The sequence below is a fragment of the Canis lupus genome, chromosome 4, assembly GCF_011100685.1.
Source record: "Canis lupus familiaris isolate Mischka breed German Shepherd chromosome 4, alternate assembly UU_Cfam_GSD_1.0, whole genome shotgun sequence".
Taxonomy (NCBI): Eukaryota; Metazoa; Chordata; class Mammalia; order Carnivora; family Canidae; genus Canis; species Canis lupus.
This window is the reverse complement of record NC_049225.1, coordinates 56,708,416-56,727,046: the sequence shown is the minus strand read 5'-3', so window position 1 is coordinate 56,727,046 and position 18,631 is coordinate 56,708,416. Positions and strand designations below refer to the sequence as shown.

Below are 18,631 nucleotides of genomic sequence, written 5' to 3'. Positions count from 1 at the left end.
TTTCAGTTGAGTGTGCCAAAACTCAGAGAGAGCTAAGTTACTTCTCCAAGGTCACATAGCCAGTGGGAGAAGAAGCTGGGATTTGAACCCTAGTCAGATGATCTCACACCCATAATTTTAACCGGTATATCCTCGGTTTTCTTTATATTATAAACACTGTGGGTATTCACTTAGAAAATCAGAAAATAGAAGGTAGAAAAGAAAGAGAGCCTGTAATCCGGCCAGCAGGATAAATCCAGACACTTAATCTCTGCTAAAGCTGTCTTCAAATGGGGACATATACCAACAGACACATGAAAAGATGCTCAATGTCATTAATCATCAGGGAAATGCAAATCAGAACCACAGCGAGATATCACCTTCTATGTGTCAGAATGGGCTAGAATCAAAAAGACAAATAATAAGTGGGTGAGGATGTAAGAAAAAGGAATGTTCATATACCATTGGTGAGAGTGCAAATTGGTACAGATGCTGTGGAAAACAATATGGTGGTTTTTCTAAAACTTAAAAATAGAGTTACCATATGATCCAATAACTCTACTACTGAGTATTTATCCAAAGAAAATGGAAACACTAATTCAAAAGATGTGTGCACCCCCTGTGTTTCTCACAGAATTATTTACAGTAGCCAAGATATGGAAAGAAACTAAGTGCTCGTTGATAGATGAAAGGATAAAGAAGATGTGCTCTATAGGGGCACCTGGGTGACTTAGTAAGTTGAGCATCCAAGTCTTGATTTCAGCTCAGGTCATGATCTCAGGGTGGTGAGATTGAGCCCCACATCAGGCTCTATGCTAGGTATGGAGCCTGCTTAAGAGTCTCACTCTCCCTCTCTCTCTGCCCCTCCCCCCATGGCTCATACTCTCTCTTTAAAAAAAAAAGATGTGGAAAAAATAAATAAATAAATAAATAAAATTAAAAAATAAAATAAAAGATGTGGGATGCCTGGATAGCTCAGAGGTTGTGTCTGCCTTCAGCTCAGGTGATCCCAGAGTTCCAGGATCTAGTTCCACAACAGGCTCCCCATAAGGAGCCTGCTTCTCACTCTGCCTGTGTCTCTCATGAATAATAAATTAAAATCTTTAAAAAATAAAAAAAATTTAATTAAAAAATATTTTTAAAAGATGTGAGATATATATATATATATATAGAGAGAGAGAGAGAGAGAGAGATTAATCATAAAAAAGAATGAGATCTTGCCATTTGCAATGTGGGTAAACCTAGAAGGTATTATGCTAGGGGAAATAAGTAAGAGAAAGACAAATACTGGGGATCCCTGGGTGGCGCAGCGGTTTGGCGCCTGCCTTTGGCCCAGGGCACGGTCCTGGAGACCCGGGATCGAGTCCCATGTCGGGCTCCCGGTGCATGGAGCCTGCTTCTCCCTCTGCCTGTGTCTCTGCCTCTCTCTCTCTCTGTGTGACTATCATAAATAAATAAAAATTAAAAAAAAAAGAAAGACAAATACCATATAATTTCATTTATATGTGGAATCTAAAAAAACAAAACAAATGAACAAACAGCAGAAACAGAACCATAAATACAGAGAATAAACTGATAGTGGCTAGAGGGGATGGTGTAGGGGCCTGGGGAAAATGGATGAAAGGGAGTAGGAGATACAGGTTTCCAGTTGTTATGGAATGAATAAGTCATAAGGATAAAAGCTATACCATAGGGAATGCAGTCAATAAAATTGTAATAGTGTTGTAGGGTGAAATATTGTAGCTACACTTGTGGTAGGCACAGCATCACATATAGAGATATTGATCACTATGTTGTACACCTGAAACTAATAAAACATTGTGTGTCAACTATACTTCAATCTTAAAAATAATAACACTAAATTTTTTAATGGGGTCATATACTCCATTTTATAAACTGTTTTTTTCCACTTAACAGCCTACTAAAACTTCTTTCTATGTCATCTCTCATTTCTGAATAGTATTAGCTGCTTCTACCAGAAGTCCACTCTGGTCCAGGTACCCTGCTAGGCCCATTAGAGCTCATCCTCACAACACTTTTAGGTTATTCCTGCTATTCTCACCATTTCATAGATAGATGAAACTGAGCCTCAGATATGTAAAATAACTTTTCCAAACCATACAGTTAATGAATGGCAGGGACAGGAGTAGGAAAATTATACCATTTCTGAACTCTTAATAATTCTCTTCATTGTCCCAGAAATAGCTGTGTTGTCCCTTTTAGTAAAATGAACAGGGGGCTGTGGGGAAGAAGAAGAGCAGATGCTCCCTGCCTCTGGGGTTGCCCTGCCAGGTTGGTTGTGGATACGTGGGAGTTGGGGGTCTGAGCATTCAGGGAACTGGGCAGGGTAAAAAAAATACCTGGAAATGGAAGATTTTCAACTAGTTGTTCTAAGTACCTCCTTTCCATACACGCCCTGTCCTGGAGATAACCAAACATTAATTAGAGCAGAAGCACACACTGTTTGTTATTTTATCTACCATTTGCTGATGGGTCAGGACCTATTTTTTAAAAGCCTACAACATTCCAACCTAAGGACTTCAAATGCGGGATATGTTGGGCCACAGATGACAACCCAGGCCCACACCTGGTGCCCTGAGTCAGGGACCCAGACCCTTGGAACCCATCTCACTTCTGAAACCAGCTGGTGGATCAGCAAATAGTAGGAGCTCTAGGGAGGGCTTTGGATATAGGGAAGCCATATGTTTTGGTATTGTGGGCTAGCCAGCAGGCAGCTAGCTATAAAAAGAGAGTGGCTTCTTCTAAGAACTTAAGCCCAAAATATATGTGAAGGAAGTCCCATTTTTAACACCAGTATGGTGCCAAATATTCCTTTGTGTCTAGGAACTGTGGGCAAGTGGTGCTTGGGACCTGAAAAGGTAAACCTTGAAAGATGAGAGTGATGGCCCTGGTCCAAGCTGGACCCATTTTCAGCACAAGTAAATCACACCAGATCTAATTTTATGGATCTGGATTCACATTTGATATGAGTTCCATCACCTGCTTTGTGACCTTGAGTAAATTATCTTTCTGAACCTCAGTTTCCTCAGTTATCAAAAAGAGATATGACTAGCTGAGCTAAAGAGAGTGATGGGGATTTAAAAAATGGATGCCAAGTATCTTCTGCAGTGTCCAGTTCAAAGGCCATACCCAGAGAAAATGGATGTTGGGCGGTTACTACTTTTGAGGCAAAGTGAAATTCTTGCTTGTTCACTTTCTTGTCCCATCTCCACACCACAGCACAGGCTGTTCCTGCCCCCAAGAAATGCCTCTCTTTCTATTTGAGAATGTTCAAAGCCTGCCTGCCCTGCACAGCCCTGCCAATGGCCCCTCTTCCCTGATGCTTTTCCATATTTTTCCCAGTTGGACATAGCTTTTCCTACCTCTGCACTTCCTTAGCACTCGATCAATGGTTCCCTGTGCTGTTCAGCCCAGCCCACATTTCACAGCTACTCTATGTCAGTCATATTCATTCTACTGATCTCCTTAAGAAGAAACTTCTTAGTTATTTTTCATCAGGCTTGGTATATATTCAGTCCTCAATAAATACTATGTAATTATTCATTTATTCAGTATATGTTCATTGAGCACCTGCTTTCTGCCAGGCACTATGCTAGGCACCAGGAATATAGCAGGGAATGACACAGATAAGACCCCTGGCATCACTGAACTTACATTTTAGTGGAAACCAATAAAAATGAATAACAAATCAATTGATAAATATATATATAAATCATTTTAGACTATGATAAGTACTATGAAGAAAAGGAAACAAGGTAAGGTGAGAGAGAGATGGGTGCCAGAGACAATCCCTAGAGGGGTGGATGTGAGGAGATGAGGTACGAACATAAACTTAATGGGGAGATGGAGGCATGTTTGGGACAATTTCGGAGAAATGAGTTCCAGGCAGAGGGAACAGCAACTGCAAAAGTCCTGAAGTGGGAAAGAACTTGGTATGTGGTAGGAACTGTAAGAAGGCCAATGAGGCTAGGGCATGATGATAACAGGAAAGATGGTACAAGATGGGGTTAGAGGTGAGCCAGATCAGGTTGACTCAAGCAGGGCATTTGGATTTTACTAAGTGAGACAATTTTAAGTAGGGTGGGAAACAGCATGATACTATTTATAATTTTAAAAGATCCTCTGGCTATTGTGTGGACATGGATTGTATAAGAATGAGAAAAGCAGCAATGAAATATGACACTAATACTTAGTGTCTAGAATGGTATCTGTAGCTATGGGGATGACTGGATGGGACAGACTAGATGTGAGGGTAAGACAAAGAGCTAATGCAGAAATGTGTCTCTGATATTTGGTTTAAAGAGTGGGATAGACAGTGATGCCATTTCCTGAGATGAAGAAGAAGGAGAGGAGTTAGTAATGCGGTATTTATTTGGGGTTTTTTGGAAGGAGTTCATTAAGAATTTTGTTTTAAATATTTCAGGTTTATGGTGTCAAGAAGGCAGTTAGATACACATGTTAGAGGTCAGGAGAGGGCCTACAGATTCAATTTGGGTTAATATTTGTATATGATGTGAGGTAAGGGTCTTGAGCAAGTTTTAACCTCTCCATATCTCAGTTTCCTTATGTGTAAAATAAAGATAGTAAAAGTACCTATCTCATCAGATTTGGGGAGGATAAATTGTAAATCAATAAGTTAAGGTGTGTAAAGTATTTAGAATGGTACCTAGCACATTCAATAAGTAAATATTCACTAGTGTTAATCATTATTTGCTGTTGTTGATTGTGGTATAAGAGAAATCATCTGAATATGAGCTCATGAAGTAGAGTGGAAGAGAAGAACAAAATTTACCTCTCCCAGTAAAACAAATGTTTTAGATTACTTAAAATCAAGTTCCATCATCTGTGTATTGTGGAGTTTTTAATAAGTTAGTATTATCACTGCAGTAATACTGGTGTAAGGTTCTTAAATAAAAGAAGATGCTAGTACTTTGTTATTCTGGGCTAGTCGGAATACACCTGTAATCTTGTGCCTATTTTTGACTGCACTTAAAAAGAGATTTCAATAACCCAGGTTAAAGCAGGTAGAGCAACCTAGTTGTAAGAAGTCTCAAAATGACTAAGTTTGGAAAAGAGCTGAAATAATTGAGAACAGAAGAAAATTTTTCTATGAGGCTGATGAAGCTTGAACTTCAGGACACCTCTGTTGTACAAACTCCTCCAGGCCCTAATTTTGTATTCTTTTTCTTAAGAAGGAGTCCAAAATTACACACACTTTGGGACCAACAAAATCTGTACCACCCCTGACTGAGAATACACAAAACTGCCTCCATCTTAAAATCTCATTGCCACTATAGGTCATTGAGCAGAGGCTGGGCCCATCCAACTGATGATCTGTAGAAAGAACTGAGTCCAGCATTCAGCAGAGAACAGAATCCAGGACTGGTAGGGTGCTCTCTAAACACTATGGCTCCAACTTTTAAGAGTTTCACCCCTTTTCTAGAGAGCAGTCTTCCAAGGATTTTTTTTTACTCTTAATTTTTAGTACAGTAATTCTTAGCCATTATAATTAATAATGATAAATAAAAAAATGGATAGATAGATAGATAGATAGATAGATAGATAGATAGATAGATAGATAGACAGGATCTAGTTATATGTGATTTTGACATATAACGTCAATATGAGAAAATGTTAAAATTTTTTTATGTTCTAAGCTTAGTTATACTACCAACCAATTGTGTGTTCAATTTTATTCTACCTTTCAATGAATATAATTCTTAGATTAAGTGGAAGTTTTTAAAATTGTCTGCCTGCCTCCATCACCTTTATTTTTAATTTTCTTTAATTTTTTAATAAAAATAGTTTATATCCATTAAAATTAATCAATTAATTAATTAATTAATTAGGGAGTTGTTAGCATCTATGAATAAAGGACTTGCACTGGAGGAGGTCAGCTGGAGCAAGATGGTAGGCAGGGTTGGGAAGAGAGCTGAGGCCTAAGCTTTGAGCACAGAAAGAGCTTGACATTGGGCAAAAAGGAAGAATGAGCAAAAAAGACTATAAAGGAACAACCTTGGGGCTCCTGGTGGCTCCAGTCAGTTAAGCATCTGACTCTTGATTTTGGCTCAGGTCATGATTTCAGGGTCATGAGATCAAGTGTCATGTTGGGCTGCATGTTAAACATGGAACCTGCTTAAGATTCTCTCTCCTTCCCTTTCTGCCCTTCCCCCACCTGGCACACACACACACACACATGTGTATGCATGTGTGTTCTCTCTCTCTCTCTCTCTCTCTCTCTCTCTCTCTCTCTCGGAAAAAAACATAAAGAGAAACCTGCAAAATAGGAGGAGACTGAGGAGCAGAGGGGTCTAGAAGCTAAGAGGAGTGTTTCTAGAAAAAATCATCAACATCACCATAACCATTGCTACTGGTGACACCAATACCATTAGTATTCTTGTGTCTGTGCTAAGTGCAAGACATGACTTACTCCTGGAATTCTTATCACCCATGAGATGGAAATCATTATCTCCATTTTCAAGTGTGGAAACTGATGCTTACAGAAGGAATGAAAGAATTTAGTACATTTTAGGAATGACTGAACTCATCTACATCCTTTCTTTTGCAAACTATGCCCATGCTACACTCCTACCTAATTGGAAAACAATAGGAACGTAAGACCACTCTTCTTTATATTGGGGGGGGGGTATATTTTTTATTGGAGTTAGATTTGCCAACATATAGCATAACTCCCAGTGCTCATCCCACCAAGTGCCCCCTCAATGCCCGTCACCCAGTCACCCCATCCCTCTGCCCACCTCCCCTTCTACTATGCCTTGTTCATTTCCCAGAGTTAGGGGTCTCTCATATTCTGTCACCCTCTCTGATATTTCCCACTTATATTCTCTCCTTTCCCCTTAATCCCCTTTCACTATTTTTTATATTCCCTGTATAAAAGTGAAACCATATAATGATTGTCCTTCTCCAAACTTTACTCAGCATAATACCCTCCAATTCCAACCACTTTGGCAAATGGTGGTTATTTGTCGTTTCTAATTGCTGAGTGATGTTCCATTATTATATAGACCACGTCTTCATTATCCATTCATCTTTCTTTTTTAAAAAAAGATTTTATTTATTCATGAGACACAGAGAGAGAGAGAGAGAGAGAGAGAGAGAATGGCAGAGACACAGGCAGAGGGAGAAGCAGACTCCATGCAGGGAGCCTGATGTGGGACTCGATCCCAGGACTCCAGGATCACTCCCTGGGCTGAAGGCAGGCACTAAACCACTGAGCCACCCAGGGATCCCCTCCATTCATCTTTTGATGGACACCGAGGCTCCTTCCATAGTTTGGCTATTGTGGACATTGCTACTATAAACATGGGGTGCAGGTGTCTCAGTCTTTCACTGCATCTATATCTTTGGGGTAAATACCCAGCAGTGCGATTGCTGGGTCATAGGGTAGTTCTATTTTTAACTGTTTGAGGAGCCTCCACACAGTTTTCTAGAGTGGCTGTACCAGTTCACATTCCCATCAACAGTGCAAGAGGGTTCCCCTTTCTCCACATCCTCTCCAACATTTGTTGTTTCCTGTCTTGTTAATTTTCACCATTCTCACTGGTGTGAGGTGGTATCTCATTGTGGTTTTGATTTGTATTTCCCTGATGGCAAGTGATGTGGAGCATTTTCTCATGTGTTTGTTGGCCAAAATGTCAATGCTACCCAGGGAAATTTACACATTCAATGCAATCCCTATCAAAATACCATGGACTTTCTTCAGAGAGTTAGAATGAATAATCTTAAGATTTGTGTGGAATCAGAAAAGACCCTGAATATCCAGGGGAATATTGAAAAAGAAAACCAGAGCCAGGGGCATCACAATGCCGGATTTCAAGTTGTACTACAAAGCTGTGATCATCAAGATAGTATGGTACTGGCACAAAAAGAGACACATAGATCACTGGAACAGAATAGAAAGCCCAGAAATGGGCCCTCAGCTCTATGGTCGACTAATATTTGACAAAGCAGGAAAGACTATCCACTGGAAAAAGGACAGTCTCTTCAATAAATGGTGCTGGGAAAATTGGACAGCCACGTGCAGAAGGACACTGGACCATTCTCTAACACCATACACAAAGATAAACTCAAAATGGGTGAAAGATCTAAATGTGAGACAAGAATCCATCAAAATCCTCGAGGAGAACACAGGCAACACCCTTTTTGAACTTGGCCACAGCAACTTCTTGCAAGACACATCTATGAAGGCAAGAGAAACAAAAGTAAAAATGAATTATTGGGACTTAATCAAGATCAAAAGCTTCTGCACAGCAAAAGAAACAGTCAACAAAACTCAAAGACAACCTACAGAATGGGAGAAGATATTTGCAAATGACATATCAGATAAAGGGCTAGTATCCAAGATCTATAAAGAACTTATTAAACTCAACAGCAAAGAAACAAACAATCCAATCATGAAATGGGCAAACGACATGAACAGAAATTTCACCGAAGAAGACAAAAACCACTCTTCTTTGAAACCTAACTATGCACGTGCTGCAAACAGGGTACTAGCTCAAAGAGTACTGGGGCTTTCCTTAGAACTTATTGTCCAACCCTCAGCTTCCCATCCCTGGGACTCACCATAAGAGTCCAAGGCCTTCCCCCTGTCACAGTGCTGAAACACAGTGACCAGCAGCTAGGGCAATTAAAATGAGTCACTCCTGCTAGCCAGGGAAGTGCTGAGTGATTTGCAGCTGGTGACAAATGGATAATTGGCCACTCAGACGCAGTGTCTTAGATGAAGTGGCCTCATCAGTAAAATTATTGCATGTGGCCAGAGCTATTTACACTGGTCTGGGAACCTTGATACATGATCCCAAGTGAGCCTCTCTCTGAGCATAGCTTAGTTCAGTAATTAACCAAGATGGACTTTTGTTTCTCCCAGTAATTTAGAGGCAGGCCATCTGAGTTTCTACCTTCACACCCATGTTTTCATTACTTTTTAAAAATAGCCATTTGAAGCAGATGACAAAAGGAAATAGGTTGAGCTCAGTGACCTCTTGAGCTCAGCTGAATGAAGGCACACAGGAGGTATCCCTTCCATCCCCTTCCTCTTGGGGATGATAGGAAATTTGCTTTTGAAATAAAGAAGAATGTCCATATCCAACTCCGTGTCGGGAGGTCTTAGAGAGTAGGTTGATGGGATCAAAAGTTAATTGCTTTTTAATAACTTTCCACTTCCCACATCCCAAGGATCTGTTTTCCTGAATGTCCCTGGCATGGTATCTGCTCCCTCACCTCCAGGCAGTTCGTCGCTCCTCACACCATCTGCTTTACCTCCATACTGAAATGTTTACCCTGTGCCAGGCACTGTGCTACATGATCCATTTGTATTTTCCTTTTTAATTCTTAAAAATGCCTAAGTGCTATTACTTCATTTTGTGAAGAAACTAGCAAAGAAAGATTTAGTGACTTGCCCAAAGTCATACAACCAGTAAGTAATGAGACAGGACTCCATCCTGCTTTGTCTGATGACTGGGCCCATTCTCTTGACTAGTGCCCTCTACTTTCTCCCTGAGGATAGCACGAAAGTAATTGTCAAATGAATCACTGCAATATTTTATCTGGGTATTTATGTGGAGGTGATAATAACTACATAGATGTCAAGATATCTCTCAACTACTGTAACATATTAACTTAAATCAAAAGTCTGACATTCACAGTAGGATGGAGTGCAAAAGACAGCAAAATGTGGTCCACAGGCCAAATTCAGCCTGTTGTGTGTTTTTAGTATTAAAGTTTTATTGTGATACAGTTATGTGCATGTGTTTACCTGCTGTCTATGGCTACAACAACAGAGACAAGTAGTACATAAGGCCCTCAAAGCCTGAAATATTTATTGCCTAGACTTTTACACACAAAAAATTTGCCTACCCCTCAGCCAGAGCAACAAATCCAAGCTGAGAGATTAGAAACAATTAATTAGTGAATCCTAATCCATGATCAGGACAAGAAATACCTGTCAGAATCAGAGAATGATCCAATCAGAGCTAGCTATCTTCTATTAGCATCATGTTTAATAATATATTTAGTGTCTTATTAACAAAAGAATAAAAAATCATTTATGAGAAGAGACAGCTGATGGCCAGCATCCAATAGAGCATGTCAGAATCCATTCACCCAGTAGGCATGAACTGTCATTTGAGTATTATCCTCCCCCATAACCCCTGCTCCCATTGATCACCAAATCCTGTCACTTTGATCTCTTCACCCAGTCTGCCCCTCCCAATTTCTGCTCTGTTATCAAGTTCAATCCAGCACCTTCTCTGATGATCAATATTAACATAAGTAATAATCAAAGCAACATCTTAAAAAAAGTCATTACAGCAGCATGGTTTGAACTGTAATATGAGAATGATTGTAGCGCGATGGGGAAACAGAAGGGATTGCTTAGTGTCCTGCTGGGAATAATTGGGAAGTTCACAGCAGAGATAATATCCCACTACCTCTTCCTTTTACCTCTATCTGCTGAGCCTTCTCCTACCCTCGGCATCTTTCTGCTTGGCAGTCTCCTACTTATACTCCAAAACCTAGCACAGTTTTCTCCTCCTCTAGTAACTCTCCCTGATCCCTGTCAGCAGATTAATTATCAAGCCCTTCTGTGTCTACTTAGTACTGCTTTCTTACTTGTCACATAATTGAAATAGTACTAAAATCACCATTTATGACATTGACATATGATATTGAGAACTATGAATGAGTACTGCTAGAAGGTGCTAAGTTTGTGGTGATTTGTTATGCAGTGATAGAAAACAAATACAAACAGGTTTCCAATTCTATCAAGATGCTGGTGGTCAGACTGCTTTCTGTAGATACCAAACATTCCACTGAGCTTTATAAGAAATGAATATTGGCTATGATCCAACATCAGGGAGATATCATGGGTTAAGGAAGTCCATGCCCATCTAGAAATCAATCACAATCTGGTAAGGAAAGTAATGTTCTACAGTGTGTAGAGTACTGGATAAGAAATTTAAAGTCCTGGTTCTTAGTCCCAGATTGGCCAATGCCGCACTCTGTGACCTTGGGTAAGTTACTTTATGTCTCATAAGTGCAGATCTTTCATCTGTAAGATGGGGATATTCATCCTTCACCCATCCATTTTGCAAGACTGTAAATATAAGATCAAGTAAGAAAAAGAGTCCAACAAGCCATAGAAGTTGTGACCAGTTCTCTAGAGGGACATAGGGAATCCTCCATCACTTAGATACTTTGAGGAAGAGCTGTGCCAAGTTATGAGATTAATAAAATTCAGGTGACTAGGCACACTTCCGAAGACAAGATCACAGCTGTTTCTTCCCTATGAAGGAGTTTATCCTGTAGATTCCTACAAGAATCCTCTCAAAAATAATGTCTGCTATTTCAATAGCACTTTTCAAAGTGCTTTTGCCTCTACCATTTTAATTCCAATAGCTTGGGATCCCTGGGTGGCTCAGCGGTTTAGCATCTGCCTTCAGCCCAGGCATGATCCTGGAGTCCCAGAATCAAGTTCCACGTCAGGCTCCCTGCATGGAGCCTGCTTCTCCCTCTGCCTGTGTCTCTGCCTCTGTGTGTGTGTGTGTGTGTGTGTGTGTGTGTGTGTGTGTGTCTCATGAATAAATAAATAAAATCTTAAAAAAAATAATTCCAATAGCTTTAAATCCATTAAAGGAAAATAATCAACTAAGTCTAGTACTGAAAGTTTTGGTTTCTCACCATGACATAGAGTTGTATCACCCTATGAGTAGATCGAGGCCCAGCTGAGCAGGCAACTTGCCAAGGTTATAGGGCTGGTCAGTCAAAGAGCAAAGACTCAGTCTTGGCTCCTTACTTTTGATACAGAACTAGAAAATGCAGGGTTCTTGGATAGAGGCCCAGCTTTGCCTGTACCAGATCTGAATTGAAGAAAGACATTGCCTTATACTCGAGTTCCTATCACGTGGATCAGATGCAAATGAAGCATTGGAATGATGTCACATTTTCAGGAGCCTCTTCCTCTGATCTTCTAGTTATTCCACAGATGACACTTACTGGCTATTAAACAATAGACTCCTTCTTTGCTATTTTTATCAAGTAGGTAGGGATATAGGGAATAGTGTGTAGGGTAAGCTGCTCTCAACACCTACCAGATAAATATGAATTAAAGGAGAACAGTGAAGAAGGAAACATTGGCTTGGAAATTTCTTGGGAGGGCTTTGACTTTTACTAGATAATCCTCAACTTGAGATACCTTAGTTGGGTCTCTCAGTTCAGTAATGTTAGAAAAGGGAGTAGCCATCCTGAACACTTGGTCTACTACTTGACTCCAGGCATCCTAAGCTTTAAGCAAGTTTGGATTCTCCTGGCTCTGAAAAATATTCCAGGTCTCTAGAATCCAAATGCAATGTGAATAGAACTACCAGGTTATGAGAGACTTGACATTCATGCATCCACATGTTATTGAGGCCCACTCTAGGCTAGGTACTATAAGGTTCTTTACTCTTATAGAGCTTATAATCTAGGGAAGCAATAGACTGTCAACAATTACACCAACAGAAATCAGATTTCAACTGCAATGTGAGCTGCATGGGGCTCTGAGAGTCTTAAGTCTGAATGCTGAAAAAGTACTGGGTCAGGTGAGGTCTGGAGGATGAATAGGGTTGATGCAATTATCAGGGAGGAGAATGGCATGTGATAAGGGTGTGAGCATTTTGAGTAGGAAGGACCAAACAAAGCCCAAAGCCCATGTTGTGGAGATACTGGAGAGCAAGTTACGGGCCAGAGCACATAGGGTCTTAAGGGTTACCAAGGAGTTTAAATTTTATTTCAAGTGTAAGAGAAGGGATTTCATGGATTTTACGCAAAGAAGCAACATGATACAATTAATGTTTTTAAAAAGACCACTCAGGCTGATTAGGCAGAGGAAGGGGAAGATAAGGGCTGGCGTCTAGTTTAGATGCCACTCGGGTCACCCAGACCTGAGAAAAGAGCATCATCTTCAACAAAGCCTCAGAACGCTAATATTTACCTCCTCCTAAGGTGAAGAAAACACTGGACTAGTTATCAGAAGACTGGTGTGATTTGGAGTACAGATGTGTACTAGTCTTGAAGCATGGGGAGAATACTTTTGCCTTTGTGTGTATCATTTTGTTTGACTGCCCAATGGAAGCCATGAAGCCTGGTCTACCTGTTTATGATTTCAAATCACAGAAACTCATAGATGGAAGAGTATAAAAGAAGGCTGGGCCCTTGTGATGTTTGACCCTGCCTCTAAGTCGACATATGTCCCCAGCACTCTATACCCTGGGGGAGTAAGAGTGAGCACCAAATACAACATCTCTGTAAAGGTCTACTACTTGAACATCTTCAGAAATGGGGAAACTTACTCTCACCCTCAGGTTGCGCCACCTTAAATAAAATACCCACTTCTTTATATTTAGTGTTTGTTTTTCTGAAATTTCTGCCAAATACTCCTAAATCAGGTTTCATAGTACCAATCTCATGTCAATCCTTCAGTGAACACCTCTCTCTGAGTCTTTTCTTCCTGTCCCCTCCTCCTGCAGCTATTCTTCACATAACATAGCTTTGCTCCACTCTCCTGGTATCATTCCTTTGAACAAATTTCCTTTTATTTCCCTTTCAATGTGAAGCCTCTAAGGACATTATTTTCCATACAGCAAGCAATAACAAATATTTGTTGAATTTTTTGAAGTGAGCACTGTCTGCCTAGAACGAAAAGGAGCCCCCAAGAAATGGAAACAAAGTGAAACACACAGGAACATGGGAATAACATAGAGAATGTTGACCAGAATGTTGAGAACAGTGTGGAATAATTACACAAACTGGCAGGCCTGGGTTCTGCTCATGGGTCAGTGTGATTTGAGACTCAAGTTTCTTTATCTGTATATTCATGGGTTGAATTGGTGATTTCTTCAGTTGTTAAATATTAGGTTTTACTTAAGCACTGTCACCTACTAAAAGCTCTGAGCTTGAGGCTGTCAGGGCACATGTTAGAAAGGATGTAAAGTTACAGTAACTCCAGGATGACACTTCCTTAACAAATTGAGCTGGATGGAAAGAGAAATAGAATGCAAATAACTTTATCACTATATGATTTGGCATAATCTGATGCCCTGTCCGTCCACCACATTAAATCATTAATCATTCTATGGGACATGGACATGGACATATCATATATATATATGATATGGACATAATTTTGAAATATCTTTGGAAAAATGTTCTAGAATTGGAAATCTCCTAGCCAAAGCTGAAAGATCACTATAGAATTCTTGATATTCCTATTTTTCTTCATTGTTGGGCATAAGAGGAGAATAGGACTCTAAGAAAACCAAAGATCAATTTCTCACCTCATTTATCATTGTCAGAGTTAACATTTTGATCCAGTACAAAATATTCTTTGTCTTTTACTTCAGCCAAACTCTTTCTCTGTGGTAGAGGAGAGCATTATGGCTGCCCTCAGCAGTGACATTCCCCCAAACTGGCTAGAGTATAGTTGTTGTCATTCTGTCTCCAATCCATTCTCCCTTCCCTTCCTTCTAGTCCACCATTTTGGTGACCTTTGATGGCCAAAAGAACAACAATGAGAAGGCAGTCTGGAAACATTTCTGAACATGATCAAAATTGTACATGTGTATAAATGCATCTGCATTCATATATGTGTGCACAAATACTTAGTGTGTATGTAACACCATTTAAAAGGATGTTTGTACATGTGTGTGATTTTGTGGACAAGTGTTGACATATCTGTCTTTGTTGGCACATGTATTGATGTATATGTATGTGAAAGTGGTGTGAATATATGCCTGTGGGGTTTTATCACCCCTGAAGAATAGCAACCACATAGGTCTTTATCTGTGATAAGGAACAAAATGCCAAGGAGAATCTCTCTGACATATGAATTCTCACATCTAGCTGACAGAGGAGAAGGGTGAAATAGGGTTTGACAGCTCTGCTGACAGGGCTTAGGCTGTCCCTTGGCCCTCCCCTATAGCATTCTGCAGTTGATGTCTATGCTTCTGACACCTCTTCCCTTTGGCCTGCAGGTCCCTGTCTGGCCGCATCGTTGGTGGTGTCTGGTGGTTCTTCACCTTGATCATCATCTCCTCATACACAGCCAACCTGGCTGCCTTCCTGACCGTGGAGAGGATGGTGTCTCCCATCGAGAGTGCTGAGGACCTAGCGAAGCAAACGGAAATCGCTTATGGGACCCTGGAAGCAGGGTCCACTAAGGAATTCTTCAGGGTAGGAACATCCCTTGTCCTAAGGCACCTTCACAAAAGAGAACCTGTCATTAAAATATACTCACTAAGAAGCATATGATTGGAGGCAACCAGGGCAACTGCTTCACATAGTACAAATCAGGGAAACCCAGAGCAATTCTCAGCTTTCTACAAATCCCTGAGAAATGTACATTTCTACATTTGTGATAACTTCAAAGCTCTTGCATTGAACCAGACCCTTACATATTACAGCCTATGCCAAGTTCTCTGAAGGCTGCAAAGGATATGACATGCAGTTTTTTCCCTGCTGCCACACATACTTGCAATATAATTAGTAATTGACTAGGACCAACTTAGGGACAAGGTCCAGACCTGATACCCTTTTTGTCCTCTCCTTAGAGACCTGACAAATAAGAAGATGGTATATGGAAAACAATTACTGTTAACAGGTGGTCTATTTAACAGTGCCAGGAGAGAGAAAATGTGAAGTGAGAGTGGAGATGGTGGAGATGTCATGTGGCTGGAAGCAGCAAGTGAAGGCAGAGGAGCAGAAGCCTAGGGTCAGCTAGACCTAGAGTCAGCTGGCCAGACCTGGCTCTGTCCTTGTTCTCTGTCCCTTAGCCTCTTTGACACCGTTTCCTCACCTATAAAGTCTGGAGAGTAATAGCTACCTTAAGGAGTCATTATAAAATTAAAGGAGATTAGGGTCTACAACACAAGGCTCTGTTTCCCATTAGGGTTTTAGGGTATAGGCATTTGGGGTGATTTTGGGGAAGGGGTAAGGATTTATAGCCACTAAAAACATGTAGACATCATGAAACTAGGGCAGACCTGGGTTGGCTAATTACATTCCAGGCAAAGGGGACAACTTGAACAATGCTCCAAAGCAGATAAACCTATAGTTTCCTGGACTGTAGACATGTTCATCCTAAAAGCTGAACAAATATCACATGGAGTTACCATATTTTGATGAAAGAAAAATGATAAACAATTGCTACCACTCACCTAGCACTTACTAGGTAATCAGGTCCTGTGCTAGCACACCCTACATGAATTATCTCATTGAATCCTTTCATTAGAGAGGATTTAGATATGTGTTGTCCCCATTTTATATATGAAGCTCAGAGAAGTAAAAGTAATTGCCTGAGGTCACACAGCTAATAAGTGGTATAAGGAAAATAGAAGGCAAGTCCCTACCTTGCTTCAAGCATTGATGGGGATCCTGTGCAGACCTACTAGGTTTTCACTGCAACTTCATAGAGCAAACCCCTGGCCCTGGGTGAACCCACAGAGTAGAGTAATTTGCTCAATTTCTTGATTGTGGGCTCTGTGTTCTGTATGACAAGCAGGAAGGGGACCAAAGTCTTAACAATCACTGATCCAGTCTCTAAGGCTAAAATCATCCACTTTCGATATATTGGAGCAAGAGGGTAACTTGGAGGCACATGGCCAGAATCTGTCATTTTAGAGAGTGACATGACTTGCTTAAGCTTACCCAACCAGCTAGTAGAAAAACTTCCTGTAATCTCATTATAATTCTCTGGCATTTGTAGCCTACAACCAAAGTGTAAGGAGATGTCTGATATTTGTCCATATAGCCAGTCCTATGCCACAGGCCTGCTGATGAACCTGGGGAACAGCCAAATCACTTACCCATTATATACCTATGCTCTCATTCCCAATATCTGAGCACATCACCATCCCCAAAGCACTTTCCCAACCATGGTCTCATTTATGATCCAACTGTGACCTGTGGCAGGACAGGGGTTATATGTCCATTTTGTGGACAAGATGTTAGAATTTAGTTGAACACCAATAAAAAATAAATTTATTTTAAAAAAATGTTAGAATTTAGGAAATCATAATGTAAGTGTCAAGGATGAACACAAAATCTGTTTCCTCATTTCAGCCCAAGCATTGTTACCACTGAACCACTGTCCTAATGAGGTGGTGTCATTACCTGATGTTTTTTTAAAGATTACTCACATTATTAGATGGGCTCATGGATAAATCTAGTCTAGCCTTTTCCTTTTGTAGTTGAAGAAACTGAGGCCCAGAGAAGAAAATGAGCATGGCCTTGCTACTCAGAGGCACAGCTAGGACTTATGACTTGAAACTTCTCTATTAATGTCAATTGACATATTTCTATTTCTTGACCAGAGCACACTGATAGGCATCTGGCAAGAAAACCATGTGTATTCTACAAGCTCTGTGTGCTCACCGGGCCTACTGTGTTGATGACAATAGGTTATAGTTCACATACTAACAATGATTAATCAGCAGTAGTTGCCGAGAGTTCAATGTTAAGAGGTGACTCCGAGAGCACATCTGGGCACATATGAAAGAATTCCTTGACTGGTATCAGTATCTGTCACATATGTAGGAAGGGAAACTAGTCTCAAGCCAGCCATTGGGCATTCTTATCCTAAAGTAAAACCTGAACGAGGGGCATAATTATTAGTAGTGATTGCACCACTTCTGGAATACTAACTATGTGCCCGACACGGGCATGCATTTTACCTCTGTTGTCATATAATCTCTATGGCAACACTGTGCAGTGGCTGCTGTTATCACCATTGTCAGGAGAGGAAGACTGAGGCTCAGAAATATTATGTTACTTGCCTGAGGTCTCCCAGCTAGTAAGATCTAAAGCCTAAAACAAGAGACAAGGTGTGCAATCAGGAGACCTGGGTTTTACTTATGGCTCTGCTACTAAGAAGCTACATGACATTGAACAGTTCACTGCCATGCTGTGGACCTCCGTTTCTTTACCTGTAGAAGGAGAGTGCTGACAAGATATGCCCCATGAGCCACTCCATCTCTGTGATTTTGACCTTGAGAATTTTCCCACCAGGACTTTGGTGGGTGGAGAGACAAGATCACTCACCACTCCCATAAGGCAGAACGAGGGAATGGTGAAACAAGTATTCCTCTACCCCAGACTCTGAAAAAAGTCTGCCTTCTAGTCCCCACGGCAGCCCAGAGCTTCTTGGCAGCCCCAACCCAGAGTCACTTAATCCTCCATCGACAGTTTAATTAAGATGTGTGAAGGACTGTGAGAGCTGCAGATGATAGGAGAGATCCAAGAACAAATACCCCAAGTATGCTTCCAATCTTCCCTGCCACTCATGCTGCCATTGCATCCCTGGAGATGAGATTTTCCTGATAGCCTGCTCTGAGCGGCTATGAGCACAGCCCTTGCATTTAGGGCACTGGGGTGAGGCTGAGAGGACATATTAATTTTCTGCATACTGTTGCCCAGAGGGCTCTTCAGCTTTGCCTGTCAGCAGCCCCGTTTCCTGCCGTGGCCATCCTGTCAGGTCAAATTGCATCTTGCCATTGCCCTGCTGTGTATTTTGTTGGGTTTTTGCCTAGAAGATCATCTGCAAATCTGGTCACAGCTGAATTTATACATTTCTCTGTTTCCT

General features: G+C 40.8%; 1 protein-coding gene across 6 annotated transcripts in view; it reads left to right on the top strand.

Moving 5' to 3' along the window:
* GRIA1 (glutamate ionotropic receptor AMPA type subunit 1) overlaps positions 1 to 18,631 on the top strand; it is a 355,704-nt gene that overhangs the window by 242,585 nt on the left and 94,488 nt on the right. For all 6 annotated transcript variants that reach the window (XM_038534966.1, XM_038534963.1, XM_038534961.1 and 3 more), the window contains one exon: positions 15,027 to 15,225. In XM_038534966.1, coding sequence (XP_038390894.1) covers positions 15,027 to 15,225 — 199 coding nt within the window. The remainder of the gene's footprint in view (positions 1 to 15,026; positions 15,226 to 18,631) is intronic.